Source organism: Rhinopithecus bieti, unplaced genomic scaffold, assembly GCF_001698545.2.
Source record: "Rhinopithecus bieti isolate Rb0 unplaced genomic scaffold, ASM169854v2 scaffold_84002, whole genome shotgun sequence".
NCBI lineage: Eukaryota > Metazoa > Chordata > Mammalia > Primates > Cercopithecidae > Rhinopithecus > Rhinopithecus bieti.
This window is the reverse complement of record NW_016841755.1, coordinates 5,649,098-5,664,795: the sequence shown is the minus strand read 5'-3', so window position 1 is coordinate 5,664,795 and position 15,698 is coordinate 5,649,098. Positions and strand designations below refer to the sequence as shown.

General features: G+C 51.8%; 1 protein-coding gene across 1 annotated transcript in view; it reads right to left on the bottom strand.

Moving 5' to 3' along the window:
• Window positions 1-1,386: 1,386 nt before the first annotated feature.
• The window catches only part of CTDP1 (CTD phosphatase subunit 1), a 41,445-nt gene continuing 27,133 nt past the window's right edge, over window positions 1,387-15,698 (bottom strand). Inside the window, exons 8-11 of the mRNA XM_017866092.1 lie at window positions 13,084-13,234; window positions 6,564-6,654; window positions 3,960-4,126; window positions 1,387-2,874 (exon numbers count right to left, since the gene is read on the bottom strand). Of these exons, the coding sequence (XP_017721581.1) occupies window positions 1,676-2,874; window positions 3,960-4,126; window positions 6,564-6,654; window positions 13,084-13,234 (1,608 nt within the window). The 3' untranslated portion in view covers window positions 1,387-1,675. The remainder of the gene's footprint in view (window positions 2,875-3,959; window positions 4,127-6,563; window positions 6,655-13,083; window positions 13,235-15,698) is intronic.

The window sequence follows — 15,698 nt, the reverse complement described above, 5'->3', positions numbered from 1 at the left end:
CAGGGCCCACACCCGGCTGCACCCCACCAGGGCTCAGGGCCCTCACCCGACTGCACCCCACCAGGGCTCGGGGCCCTCACCCGGCTGTAATCACCAGGGCCCGGGGCCCTCACCCGGCTGCACCCCACCAGGGCCCTCACCCAACTGTACCCCACCAGGGCTCAGGGCCCTCACCCGACTGCACCCCACCAGGGCTCGGGGCCCTCACCCGGCTGTAATCACCAGGGCCCGGGGCCCTCACCCAGCTGTATCCCACCAAGGGCCTCACCTGGCTGCACCCCACCAGAGCCCAGGGCCCTCACTCAGCTGCACCCCACCAGGGCTGCCCACTGCAGGTTCCCATCTCCCAAGCCAGGGGTAAGCAGCCATGGGGGGAAGTGGTGGATCTCAGACGAGGAGCTGGGCACAGCGGGTGACATGAGCATGTGTTCAGGAAGGCCCGTCAACAGTGAGGCCACAAACACAGAAGAAAAAGAAACGTGAGCACAATTCGGGGGGAAGGAAGGAAAGCGAAAGAAGGGTCAGGAGCTGGGCAGACACAGGGCAGGGCAAACGGGCACCTGAGGGGCCAAGGAGGACCCCAGCCTGCCCCACCTCCATGCTCAGGAGAGAAGAGCCAGGGCAGATGGGCACCCGAGGGGCTCAGGAGGACCCCAGTCTGGCCCGGCTCCATGCACAGGAGAGAAGGATCAGGAGCTGGGCAGACGCGGGGCAGGGCAGACGGGCACCTGAGGAGCCACGGAGGACCGTGGCCTGGCCCGGCTCCATGCTCAGGAGAGAAAGGCCTGATTGCCCATGGGAGGCCAGGGCTTGGCTTTCTCTTGGGATCAAGGGTTTCACTGGGCTCCACGGAACGCCTGCCTCTGCCCTGCAGCCAGCACCTGGCTACTTCACACTGAGATGGAACCTTCCATTTCCCCTTGATTCAAATGCTTTACTGAGCACATGCATGTCCAACACCACGTGACACGGACTAGAGGCGTGGCCTCAAATAAGACCACACTTGCTGCCAGGGAGCGTGCGTGGACAGGGATGAGTGCACCCCACAAGGCTATCCTGAGCCCTGGAGGCGGGGCCACGCACTGACAAACCCTCTCAGGAAATGCCGCCAGGACAGGAAGCGCAATTGGAGGAGCAGACCTGAAGTGATTCAGGTAATCTTCATTCGGGGAAAACCCAGGTGCTTACGGGAGCATTTTCACAGAATAACCAGAATAATGAGATATTTGGGTTTTTAAGCACTGGGATGCCAAGTCTTCCTTCAAGATTCACCTATCGCTGAAAGGTTCTGTTTTATTCGGCAGACATTTCAACATGTCAGAGCAGCCTGCCCTGTCTGGGACAGGTTTCACCATCAGGAGACAGCTGGCCTGTCCTCCGCTCTCCCTCCCAGCCACAACGTGTCCTTCTACGCACGTTTCAGCTGAAACTTTGCACTTAGTTTTCTAACTCAGAGGGTTTGTCACCTTTTACCTGCAAACTGAGGGCCTCGCATCTGTTCCTGCCTTGAGTTTCTTCACTACACCCCATCACTGATTCCCTGTTCTCTAATCCAGCCATGGCTTACTCCAGGGAGAAGGCTGAACTTTCTACACCGCACATGAGTAACTCACACCACCCAACAGTGTGCGCGATGACTGTGGTCTGAAAGGATGAACGTGCCTGAACTCGAATTTCACCCAACGTCATGATCTATTCTTAAAAGACGGTGATTCTGGGAAATGTTTCTAAAAGTTGAATGTGAGATAAACAGCAACGCCAGCTCTAAGGAGTGCCTGCAAGGAGACGGCGGGCCTGACCATGCCCAGGGCACAGGGAGGCAGCACTTACCAGCCCGCGCAGCGATCAGGTGCGTGGCCCTGTCAGGGGCGTCCGGGCTCAGCACCAGCCGAGTGAGGATCTTTGCTCCCAGCGCCGTGGCGTGGTAATGCTCCCGCGTCTTCTCTATCGGGAAGTTTGTCGGGTGCAGTCCACTGAAAATTATGGCCACATCGGCCAGCACCTTGCTCTTGAGTTCCGGCACGATCTTGCGGATGTCCGGCGCCTCCTCGATCTCCTTGTTGAGGAAGCGGTCGTACTTGGCGTAGTAGTCGGTGTGCACACGCACCAGGATCTCCTCCAGGTAGATGAGGTGGTCATCCTCGTCCGTGTCCTCCTCCTCCTCCTCCTCCTCCTCCACACTCTGGTCCAGGGACTCGCCCGCGGTGACACCCGACAGCTCGCTGTTCTGTGACTCGGTCTCCGCCTCCTTCCTGTCGGCACAGCCATTGCCCAGGCCACAGAGGCCGTCCCGCTCGCCCTCCTCCTGCCCACCCAGCTCGGGCCCCTTGTCTGGGGCATGCGTGCCAGGCTCAGCCTCTCCGGGGAGACTCAGTGCTGCAGGCCGCCCCGGCTCCAGGGAACTGCCCTGTGCCAGCGCCCCGGCTCCCTCTGGGGCGGCCTTTGGCTTCTGCTGGCTTCTCTTCCCCTCACTTTCGCCGTCAGAGGCGGAGGAGGAAGACTTCGTGCCCTCGGACTCGCTGCTCTCGCTATCGCTGGATAAGTCGAAGTCTAGGTCAGTGCCCGTGGCACCCTGGGCAAGCTGCTGTCCTGGTGCTGCCCGGCCACCCTGCGCACAGGATCCTTGGGGCTCAGGAGTGCCTGCCAGCTCTCCGCTGCTGGTGGGGGCCTGGGCAGGGGGCCAGGTGTCCCTCTCGTCCAGTTTCCCGGGGCGGGGCAAGTCCTGTAGGGCGGCAGCCTCACTGCCATTCAGCTCCTGAGCTGGCTTCTCCAGGCCATTGCTGGGCTCCACTCCAGGGGCCTGCATTCCCCCCTCGGGCTCTCTCACGGGTGGAGCTTGCTCTGAGATCTCGGTGCCTCGAGAAGAATGATTTACTAAATATGCATGCAAAAGGAAAAGTTACCGCTATTCAGCATTAAACATTAAACAACGTTCCAAGTTAAAGGAGCACCCTTCTTCATGGCTGTGAACTCCGGCCACCCTCTAGACCAGGCCTTGGCAACCTTGCTGTGAAGAGCCGGACGGGGTGAGCACCCCTTACCCGAAGTGCATGGGACCACAGATGTTTTGGACACTGAATGTTTTTCTGAGTTTGGAGTATTTGCGTTAAACTTACCACGTGAACATCCCAAATCTGAAAAATCCAAAATGCTCCAATGAGTATTTCCTTTAAGCACCATGTGGGCACTCAAAAAGCTTTGGATCTGGGGGAGGAAGGATCCTCCATCTATAAGAACGACTGGAGGTTTCCAGGCTGCAGACCTGGCGCCACCGTGGCCACAGTTTCCCAAGCCCCGGTCTGGAGGAAGTCAGCAACTCCACGCTGACCCCACCCATCTGGTGAAAGTCTCTACCTTCTACAGGAATGACCCCAGTTCCACCCTCTTCTGGTTTTAACCTCCAAGTTCCATTTTAGTGACTAGAGCAGTAAATATATGCCTCAAAATATGTATTTTTAAAAACTAAAGGTCAAAAACACTTAAGTTTTCATAGGGTGGACGTCAGCTGCATGCCTGCCTGACAGGTTAAACCACACTGCTCTCGGGGCCCCAGCCAGTGCCAGGCCTGAACACTGCACTCCGGGAACGGTTCTTCCCCGCAGCCACTGCCCCCACATTCGCTCTCTCTACAGAATGCCATGGCCCAAGGCCCAGGGGTACGTTTAAGGAAAACTGGGATGAGAGGAGTTATTCACATGTTAGGTTAAACAGCATCCTTTAGTTTTTATTCAACTGGGAAAACGCTTAAGTGAGGGCCATTTTTTTTAAAGCCCAAATCGAAATGACATAATATCCTGTTTTTCAGTACTATATAAATAAATCCAATAACCTCTATTGAAACACAAATAAAAAAACAAAGCGTATCTTGAATTTATAGCAGTCAAAATAGAGATAAGAAATAAGAAGAGCTAAACGATAAGCAAATGTAATTCTGGAGAATCAGGAAGGAGGTTACCCACCTTTCCTTCTCGTCTGAGAGTCTCGGGACCCAGGGGGCGCATTCATGTCACCTGTGCCCTGGAAGTACACGTATTTCTTCACAGTTATCAGATTGGGGGCAAACTTCCAGACATCTTCTCGATCATCAATAATGCAAACCATTGAGTCTCCACAAGGAAAGAGATTTCTACAAGTGAAAATGCATAATTCACACAAAATAATAATTAAAAGAGTTTAAGATTCTAACCCACATGTAACCAGCAGACAGCGGGTTAATCAGAAACTGACACCACCCGCCCCGAAGCCCTTTCTGTTTGGGTCACATTTAAACCTCAGTAACATCTTCTCCACTGCTTCTGATTCTCCTGCAAGCCGGAGTTCGCAAACTCTTTCTTAAAGCGCCAGAGTCACCCCTTCAGGCATGAAGGGCCACAGGGATGAAACCCAACTCTGACCGCGTGGGCATGGCCATGTTCCAATAAAACTTCATGTACAAACAAGGCTGGGTAGCCTAAAGGCCAGAATTTGCTGACTCTGAAAACAGACCGGGATGGGCTGTGTGGCTCATGCCTGGAATTCCAGCGCTTTGGGAGGGCCGCTTGAGCCTCGGAGTCTGAGACCAGCCTGAGCCACACAGTAAGACCCTGTCTCTGCAAAAAATACGAAAGTTAGCCAGGTGTGGTGGTGTGCACCTGTAGACCCAGCTACTCAGAAGGCTGAAGTGGGAGGATAGCTTGAGCCCAGGAAGTCAAGGCTGTGGGGAGCTGAGACCACACTACTGCACTTAGGCCTGGGCAACAGAGTTAGACCGTCCCCCCAAAAAAAAAAAAAAAAACAAAAACCAGACCTATTGCCAATGCAGAATTTCTAAGTGGACCTACAGCTACCTCCATGCAAACCACAGTGCCCGCCACTAGGGCCTATCCTGGGCGTGTCCCCATTCGATCCTATCATTCTGCCTTCAGGTGACTTTTCCCCTTAACACATCACTAACAGCACCTCTCATTCTCTTCTGCCCTGATTAATCTGCTCACTCTGGCGCTAACTAGCAAAAAGGAGGTTTCTGAAGTAAATACTTTCAGATTCTCTTCTTGGTTAACATCAGCTTGCACAGGCCTCACAGTCTGCGTGGACTCCCTAAACGTAAAAACCGAAGCACTGGGAGGCGGGCGGCCACCGTGAGCCAGGAAGCGGCTGCAGCTGAAGCTACGACCACTAGGGCTCCTCGGGAGAACAAGCCACACTGGACGCGCTGCACCGGCAGGGACGGACTTCCGGGTGGAAACAGGGAAACTCCTCGTACAGAGTGGGCAAGAAACGTCAAAGAATATAGAAGGATATAAAAACGTCTCTACGCAGGGGCAGGGAGGGGCCGCCCTGTCAAAAAGGCTCAGAGGAGCTGACAGGAGGCGGCTCTGGAGCTCATGGAAAGGAAGAAATGGCAAAAAGCAAAAAGATGGGCAAAAGTCATGTGGCTTAGAATTTTATAAATTATTAGTAGGATTAACACAAGCTCCTAAGAAAATTATAAACCTCAGATGCTGATGCTGATGTCAAGAACTGCCCCTAAAAAAGGGGCCCCACAGAGCTGCTGAACTTGTGCGTGGGGTGGGGTTATCAACATTCCTCTGCCCACTCGAGTCCTTTCGGCTGCCACCTCCCTGATGCCATCCCATCCCTACACCTGCCCTCCTGGGTTCTGGGCCCAAAAGTCCAGTCCCTGAGTTCCCCAGGAGCCCTGGGCATTCCCTGGATCCTCAGAGGCAAAAGCTGGCCTACCGTGGGGACGCACACCTGCCTCCTGCCTCTCCAACCACAAGTCTTCGCATAGGAATGAAAACCTGGAGCTAAAGGGACTAGAATGATCACATATGCCAGGGTTGGTTAAGCAAACAGATGCACGATGTCAGGCGGCGCGCTGACTTCGAATCAGTGCCGTCTGACAGAGATGAGGCTGAGAGGATGACAGTCCCCGCCTCCACAGACACAAAAGCCCAGCTCGAGGGTGGTTTCAGGGAAGGGCTGTTTGGACGGGGCAGAGCCTGGACTGGGGGCCCTGCACAAGCACCAGGGGCTCAGGCAACCTGGGAGACAGTGGGAGTACAGGTTAGAAAGGAACTTTCTAAGTACTCTGAGGCTACCAAGGAAAACTGGAGAGGGGACATTAAATTCCTAAAAAACATCAATACAGAAATACTGCTTTAGGCCAGGTGCGATGGCTCACGCCTGTAATCCCAGCACTTTGGGAGGCTGAGGTGGGAGGATCATGAGGTCAGGAGATAGAGACCACCCTGGCTAACACAGTGAAACCCCGTCTGTACTAAAAATAAAAAAAAAAAAAAAAAAAAAAATCAGCTGGGCAAGGTGGCAGGCACCTGTAGTCCCAGCTAAGTCAGCAGGCTGAGGCAGGAGAATAGCATGAACCTGGGAGGCGGAGCTTGCAGTCAGCTGAGATCGCACCACTGCACTCCACCCTGGGTAACAGAGCGAGACTCCGTCTCCAAAAAAAAAAGAAAAAGAAAAGAAATAGAGAAAGAAATACTACTCTAAATCTCAAGATGCGATTTTTGAAATGGGAAACGAACAGCAAGAGGTCTTTGTGAGGAGCATGGCCAGGTACATACCTAAGGTTTCCCGTTTTAGAAAACGGGTCGATGCATTCATCCCTGGATAATATTCGATGAGAAAAAAGCTTCTTCTCGGGGTCTAAAAAGCCTTGGAAAAGAAAACAGGACAAAGATTACATGCCTGAGACACGTTTAGGTCACACAGCGTGTGGTAAAGCCTTGAATGTTATTTTACAGTGGCAGACACAAAACATGATGAATTGGCACCAAACACTCCATCCCTTTTCGTGTCAGACAGGGCTCATGTAGGGCTTCTTTTCTCTTACGGTGAACTTATTTGTCAAACACAAATCATGTCTGTAAGTGTTGATAATTCTATTAACATGGAAAATTTGTAATATCCTACTGAAGTGCCTGTCTAAACCAGACGGACACGACAATCACGGAAGGCACTTCATAAGTCAAACAGGTAAGTCACCGTTCAATCTCAAAACACTCTGCATGTGGTTCTTCGCGTGATGGAATCTGGACGCTGAACTGAAACTACTCTGCGTCACCTCAGATACGGTCTTTCCTAACCCCGGGCGGGCGGCCCTGCTCTCATCTGTCATGGTTAGTGGAGAAAAGGTTACCAAGCAAGCTTGCTTCTCCCAAGTTACTTTAGTAGAATCACACAAACTCACACGCTGTGTTGTAGAAATACACAGAAAGGTCAGTTACTCCTCACTATTACACACGTTTTCACGCTGGTAATTTAGGCAACATCGAGGAAGCCTGCCTGACAGAGGAGACTGGGAAGGAAGGACATCGCGACACCACGCTGCAGCTCGTGCAGAAGGTGCTTCCACAGCGAAGAGTCTGCTTGGGCTCCGTTTGACACTTGTACTTTACATGACATCTGTTAATGACAAGTCTACTTTAATTTTTTAAAAGTAATTTTCTAAAGAGCTTTACATGCTTGATGCTCTGCTTTGACTCTTTAAAGACGGCAAAACCATGCTATCTGCAAACACCCCTTCTGCACTTCAGGAGGCACCACCGTCACAATCAAGAAATCAGGCGGAGGTTTCTTGGTATTACCTCTGCTCTGGGTTTCCTGATCTATAAATTTATCTTCTGAACTTTTAGCCTACTGTGTTATCCTCCTAAGTTTGCAAAGTCTTCAATTTACAGTGAAGTGCCCATAATTTTAAAGAAAGATAATTTAAAAATAAGTCATCTCTTGCTAATTTACAAGAACCACAGAATATGTAGTAAACGTATTTCAGTTTGTGGAAGTAAGGGTACTAAACAAAAACAAAACAGACTTTTCAGGTAATTTATTCTACTGGTAAAATACGTTGGAGGCATCAAGTTCAATGTCAATTTAATTTCACCGGCCATTTAAAACATTCTGGAGAGAAAAAGTGATGGTAAGTATGAAGCCTTACAAGGAAAAGTTTCAGCTACTCATCATACAAGTGGCTGAAGCCAAAAATTTGCACATACCTCAAGAGATAGGTATTCCATGGCACCTAGATAACGTGTTTAAGAGTGTTTTTTCATTTAACATTTACTGAGTTTAACATTACTTGGAATTTTGCTAGGAATATAAGGTACAGGAATGAATACAACACAATTATTACCCTCCCAAGAGGCTGAAATTATAAGAAAACTGAACACATTAACACACAACCTCTATCTGGCATGACACGTGCAGGTGCCATGGAACAAAACGGAGACTAGATTGCAGAAGAGTGAGCCAGTCCAGAGTCGAGAGCTGGGACTGTGGTCTCGTCTTGGCACACAGGTCCCCTGCATAACCGTTAGCGCTGCATGAAGCAAAGGAGGTAGACTAGACATCTCAGAAGCACTGTGAACCCAAACTCCAACCACGCAGCCCACATTCTCCCAAGACTTAAGTCTCACTGGAACACCTGGCTCCACGCCCCTGTATGGCACCCAGGGTCCACTTCCAGATCTGAACGCACCCCACAGCGCCTGGCTCCACATCTCCACGTGGCACACGGGGTCCACTTCTGGGATTTGAACGCACCCTGACTGCACTCCACACAATCACTATTGTTTTCACGCTGGCTTTTAATCAACTATTCCCTGCACCCATCCCTACTGGGCTCAACCTCTGTACCACCACCTCTGAGATCACAAACGCGAGAAACACGTTGGCTGTTTTCGATACAGGTTGAAACATGCACATTACAGTTAAAACAGAAGAGCTGCTCTGTGCACCACCTTAGTTACCCTGCAGCCCCGTGGCGCTATGCACAATGCACAACGCACTCCGGGGTCCGTAAGATCTTCTGGGAAGATGAACCTGCCTCCTGGCTGAAGCACCACCACCTCCAAACGTTTCCAATGCAGCACTGCCAGGAGCTTTCCCTTCCCTGATATCACTGGTTTGTTACTATTTCAGTAACAAAAAGATACTTGGACTTAAAGGAGAAATAAACGCAATTGTTTCTTACTGTATAAAGACACGTAACTTCTAGATGATCACTGAGGCCACGAAGTCGCTAAATCTAAAGTCTGTTAATAGAATTATTAGCGTCTCTACAATCACATAAAAGACACGCATCCCGGGCCGGGCGCGGTGGCTCACGCCTGTAATCCCAGCACTTTGGGAGGCCGAGGCGGGCGGATCACAAGGACAGGAAATCGAGACCATCCTGGCTAACACGGTGAAACTCCGTCTCTACTAAAATACAAAAAATTAGCCGGGCGTGGTGGCGGCGCCTGTCGTCCCAGCTACTCGGGAGGCTGAGGCAGGAGAATGGCGGGAACCCGGGAGGCAGAGCTTGCAGTGAGCCAAGGTCGCGCCACTGCACTCCAGCCTGGGCGACAGAGCGAGGCTCCATCTCAAAAAAAAAAAAAAAAAAAAAAAAAAGACACGCATTCCAAACACTTAACATTTCTGTCCTAGTCATCCTGAAAGCACACATGCTATCAACACAGTCACTTTCAAAGAGAAAAGCATCAAAGGTGCAAGCTCGGCCACCTCAGGCTTCAGCCCGGACCTCACTTTCTCACTTGTAGAAAAGCTGACCCAGGTCATCTCTACAGATCCCGCCAGCCACGACAAAGCCAAGCTGGGCCTTCCTGAACTGCGGCCTGGATGCAGTCCTCCTCCCGCCTTGCTGGGCTCGAGGGCCCGTGTTCTGTTGAGAATCTCTGCATCCATGTTCAAAGGGATACTGGTCTGCAGTTTTCTTGTGATGTCTTCGTCTGGTTTCGGCCCACATCCCTTGGACACACTGGAACACTGGACTTTCACGTAGAAAGCAGAGCTCGAAATGCAGAAGGCGCCAGACAGGGCCTGGTGATGCTCAGCAAACCTAGCGGGTCTCCCTGCAGCAGGACCCACGCTCGAGGCCCTCCACGGCCACACGCCCACCAGCAGGCTCCCTTGCTCTGCTGTCCAAGCGGCTCAGGGGCCTGCAGATGTCAGTACGGACGTTCTGCTGAATTTGCAAGCAGCTACCAGGCTCCCTCCAGCTTTCAGGCTGATAGAGAAACATGGCATTTTCTTCACCTGCTTCATCTTTCACCACACGAGGCCTCATGAACGTGGAATCAGACTGTAGTGTCCCATGCCCTGCCTGTCGGTGTGAGGTAAGGGTGTGGCCCAGCTAAAACCTGGGACCCCTCTGTTTTTAGCCCAAATCCCCTCCAGCCAAGCATTTAAACAGACCTGAGCCTTCCACATACTCATCCTCACTGGGGCTTGTGTACTCTGACCAACAAAACGTTGATGTCCCTCAGAAAAGGATTTGCAAGACGTGTGCAACAGCCAACCTACATAACCCCAACTTTAAATTGAGAGACCTGGAGAAGGATGCCCCAAATAAGAAACATTTGCATGGGCACTAGATACACGGACGGAAGATGGGACAAGAGAAGAAGAAAAAATCACCGGTGCATCCTGGACTGCCTGCCGCCTTCAGGAATCAGACTTGCAGGTCGCCAGGCTGTGCCCGCTGGTGAGCACCCTGTGTGGGAGGTGGAAGGCGGGAGGCAGGAGGCAAACGCGTCACCTCCCAGGGAGCAGGCCATGCAGCGTGCGGTCCTCACAGTCCTGGGGTCAGGAACCACTCCCCCACTGAACAATCTGGGTTTTAGGAACTCACCCAGAGGATCCAGTCCATAGAGGGGGAAAAACTCGCATAAAATGATGAAGATTTATAACAAAGGGATGGATAAATTCTTGGTGACGAAATCTTATGTGAAAAGAACAGTATGTAAACTTGTGCACATATTAAGACAAACTCGGGCAAAATTATACACACAAAAAAACAGAGAATAGGGGACAGCCATGGATATGACGACCGTGAGGAAGACTTCTCTGGTTTTTAGTCTCTCCCTGACATTTGTTATTGTGAACGTGACGCCCCCTCGGGCGTCTGGTCTGTGTGGGCATCACCGGCACTGCGGTGTGTGTGACTTACGGGTTGGCCCCTGGGAGGTGCCTGGTACTGGCTGCAAAGGCACAATCCAGGGCTGGAATACACACAGGGATTTGGGGGTCTATTTCCACACAGTGGAAGTTGACTAAGGCAGCTTAGTCGGCCTGGGCTGCTCTGAAGAAACTCCGTAGCGTGGGTGACTCAGGAACAGACGTCCCTTCCTCACAGTTCTGGAGGCAGGCGTCCGACCAAGGTGCCAGCGACGTGGCTGCAGGTCAGTGGGCACTGGCTTGCTGCGCCTCCCGCAGCTCCCAGAACCCGCGTGGGTAAGGGCCCTGATTCCACTCATGAAGATGGAGTCCTCATGACCTCACCAACTTCCACACCCCTCCTGATACCCTCGCCTTGGGACTGGGTTTTAACACATGGACTTGGGGGCTGTAAAACCCCCAATCATAGCAGGCGTTCTTTCTTTTTTTTTTTTTTGAGAGAGTCTGCTCTGTCGCCCAGGCTGGAGTGCAGTGGCGCGATCATGGCTCACTGCAAGCTCGGCTCACTGCAAGCTCCGCCTCCCAGGTTCATGCCATTCTCCTGCCTCAGCCTCCCGAGTAGCTGGGACTACAGGCGCCCGCCAACACGCCCGGCTACTTTTTTGTATTTTTAGTAGAAACGGGGTTTCACCGTGTTAGCCAGGATAGTCTCGATCTCCTGACCTCGTGATCTGCCTGCCTCGGCCTCCCAAAGTGCTGGGATTATAGGCGTGAGCCATGGTGCCTGGCCAGCAGGTTATTTCTTTACTGGCTTGAGGACGTGAGCAGTATCACCCTTGTGCATAATTACTTGTCTTCACATCATCGATCTCAGGCAGCCATACAGCAGCAGCCATAATGTTACAAGTGAATGTTTTGAATTTCAATTACAATAGGAATTAAGGGTCATGATCAAAATTTCCTAGAAAGTCACTAAATATTAAAGGAGGATTCAAAATTCATTTCTCCACCAACAACAGAAGACTAAGACCAATCCAGAAAGACCTTTGAATTTTAAAATGATCAATCTAAACCTCTGGAGCTGGCATGGAGGAGCCCACACTGCCACTCGGGCCCACGTCCACGTGGGACAGACGGTTACCATCCCGCGTCGTCGTCCCCTCGCTTCGTCCACGTGGGACAGACGGTCACTGTCCCGCGTCGTCGTCCCCTCGCTTCATCCACGTGGGACAGACGGTCACCGTCCCGCCTCATCCCCTTGCTTCGTCCACGTGGGAGAGACGGTCACCGTCCCGCGTCGTCCCCTCGCCTTGTCCACATGGGACAGATGGTCACCGTCCTGCATCATCATCCCCTCGCTTTGTCCATGTGGGACAGATGGTCACCTTCCCGCGTCGTCCCCTTGCCTTGTCCACATGGGACAGATGGTCACTGTCCTGCGTCATCTCCTTGCTTTGTCTACGTGGGACAGACGGTCACTGTCTTGCGTCATCCTCTCACTTCGTCCACGTGGAACAGTCAGTTACCGTTCCACGTCATCGTCCCCTTGCTTTGTCCATGTGGGACAGTCACTGTCCTGTGTCATCCTCTTGCTTTGTCCACGTGGAACAGACGGTCACCGTCCCACGTCATCGTCCCCTCGCTTCGTCCACGTGGAACAGACATTCTCCATCCTGTGGCACTGTCCCCTCGTGTCGCACACATGGGACAGTCACTGTCCCGTGGCACTGTCCCCTTGCTTCATCCTGCTGTGCAGACTGGCACTCATGCTATCACCCAGGGAGACAGAAGCAAACGCTAAATCCTAAGGGTACCCACGTGTAGGTAGGGGATGGTCAGAGCACCCAGCACGAGCACACACAGGTAGCCTGGCCTGAAGTCCCTGTGAGCTGATTAAGAAGGTGTCTTTCAGAGTAAGCTCACAGAAGAAGGTTCCACGTGCCCACGTCATCCTGACAAACTCTCAAAGCGGCCCACCCAGTACTGCACCCGGCCAGGGCGGCTGCAGCCCCACCCGCCGGCTCCGGTGGCAGAATTCCCTTACCTCTCACAACCCCTGCACAACGGCCAACTCTAAGACCACAACTGAGTTGCAGGAGAGCTTCTTTTCTTTCTTCATCTTTAAGAAACCGGAAACGGGAAAGAAACCCACTGTTCACACGGCCCCTTCAATTGCGGCTGACTGACCTGCGATGGTGTGTGCGTACAGCCGGCTGCCGAAGGTGAAGACGTGCAGCTCGTACAGCTTGGCGATCTTCTCCAGGAAGTCCTTGCAGTGCGGACGCAGGCGCGTGTGCAACATGGGCTCACCCCGGCCCAGCTGGAAGTGAATGATGCCCTGAAAAGAATGGCAGCAACAGTCAGGAGAAAAGGTCTGAAAAGCCCCAGCAGCCCCCACAACCCGTGTGCCTGAGACAGGCGTCCTGAAGACACACGTGTCCGAGACAGGTGTCCTGAAGACACACACATGTTTGCCTCCCCACATGCGACAGAGGACATGTGTGTGTGTACGCCCGGCGCCACACAGTGGACATGTGTGATGTACACACCCCATCCACATGCCGGACAGAGGCGTGTGTACACGCCCCTCCACATGGACAAGAGACCATGTGGTGTACACACCGCCATCACATGGGCATGGAACACAGGACATGTATACACTCCCCTCCACATGGGACACAGGACGTGTATGCACACACCCCTCCACGTGGGACAGGGGACAGTGTGCACACGCCCCTCCACGTGGGACAGGGGACAGTGTGCACACGCCCCTCCACGTGGGACAGAGGTTGCATGTCCATCTGTCCCTCCAAATAAGGACGTGACCCTAACTGATGCAAGGCGCTACCTGTGGCATTTAAAACCCACTGTGTAAGTACTTTCCATGCACGCGGTATGAGTGAGCAAGTGCGGCCTTCTCAGCTGCGGGAATGCCCTCGATGCGTGTGATTAACGACTGCCCATGATTACTAGGATAACCACCTACCTGCAACAACTGTTCAAGATCACCACCCTGGGTAATCACGTTAACAGTAACAGCCTACGATAACTACATGATAACCACCGATGATAGCTACACTCACTACTCATGCTAGCTACCTACCTGCAACAACCCGTCCCTGATAACCACCCCTGATAACCAGCCAACAGTCACCACCTATGATAACCACATAACTACCGATGACAGCTACCCTCACTACTCATGATAACTACCTACCTGCAACGACCGCCTAGGATAACCACCCCGATAACCACACCAACAGTAACAACCCATGCTAACTACGAGATAACCACCGATGTCACTTCTGCCTTTGTTTCTTCAAATGCTGACACATTACACAGCAATACCACCGCAGGTGCTCTGAACAGACCTCCTCCCACATCACCTGCTCACAGTGCTTTCCTGAGCTACTGAATAAAGGAAATCAACATTCCCAAGTAACCTGGTGAAGCGCAGGGCGATTTTCCGACACAGTTTCCTTCATTTACACATACAACACAAAAGCCGCAAGGATTCTAAATCGTACTTAGTAGACAGATGAAATGAGCAATACCAGCTCACTCGCTTACATATGATCTACACACAAACAAGACAGCTTTCCTCAGGAAGTTAAACTTCGATCCTTTTAATCCTGTTAAGTTCTCAGTAAAATATTTACTCTTAATGGCTTTAATTAAGCTCAGTTACATTTTCCAGCTCTACGTTAGTTAGGACCCTCGGGAAGAAGCTACTCTGTTAAAGATCTACGAGTGAAGAATTTCAGTAACAACTTTCCAAGTTACATTTTCTAGCTCTAAGTTAATTACGACCCTCATGAAGAAGGTACTCTGTTAAAGATTTAGGAGTGAGACGTTCTAGTAACAACTTTCCTATTACTCAACAGTAAAAGTCCAGCGGCTGTCCAGGCTTCGGGAGGTGTGGCCAGCACCACTTCTGAGCCCCGAAATTGCTTTCAGAGGGGCCAGGCACCAGCCTCAGGGTCTCCTCTGGATGTCGAGTGGGGTACACTAACGCTACTGAGGCGGCAGAGGACAGTCAGTTCATGCTTAGACCCCTTCCCCACTACATCAGGACACTGTCGCCTTCCAGACCACACAACTGAGAAACAGCCACATCATAACCAGACTCCAACTGTCTTCAGCAGGCCTATCCTGGAGATACTGAGAATTACATGAATTTTTTGGTTTCCCAGTGACTATAATCCATGCTGACACTCTACTGTAGCTTATTAAATGTGCAATAGCGTTATGTCTAAAAGAACAATGTACCTAGCTTAATTTAAAATACTTTATTATTAAAATGGATGGGCACGGTGGCTCAATGCCTGTAATCCCAGCACTTTGGGAGGCTGAGGCAGGCGGATCACTTGAGGTCTGGAGTTCGAGACCAGCCTGGCCAATATGGCGCAACCCTATCTCTATTAAAATATAAAATTAGCTGGGTGTGGTGGTACACACCTGTAGTCCCAGCTAATCGGGAGGCTGAAGCACAAGAATGGCTTGAACCCGGGAGGTGGAGGCTGCACGATATAGAGATCGTGCCACTGCACTCCAGCCTGGGCAACAGAGCGAGACTCCGTCTCAAAAAATAAAAAAATAATAATTTTATTATTAAAAAATGCTAACAACATCTGAACCTTTAGCACGTCACATTCTTTCGGCTGGTGTACGGTCTCACCTTGATGCTGACAGCTGCGGACTGATCAGTGGGAGTTCACTCTGCTGTACGGTCTCACCTGATGCTGACGGCTGCGGACCGATCAGAGGGAGTTCACTCTGCTGTACGGTCTCACCTGATGCTG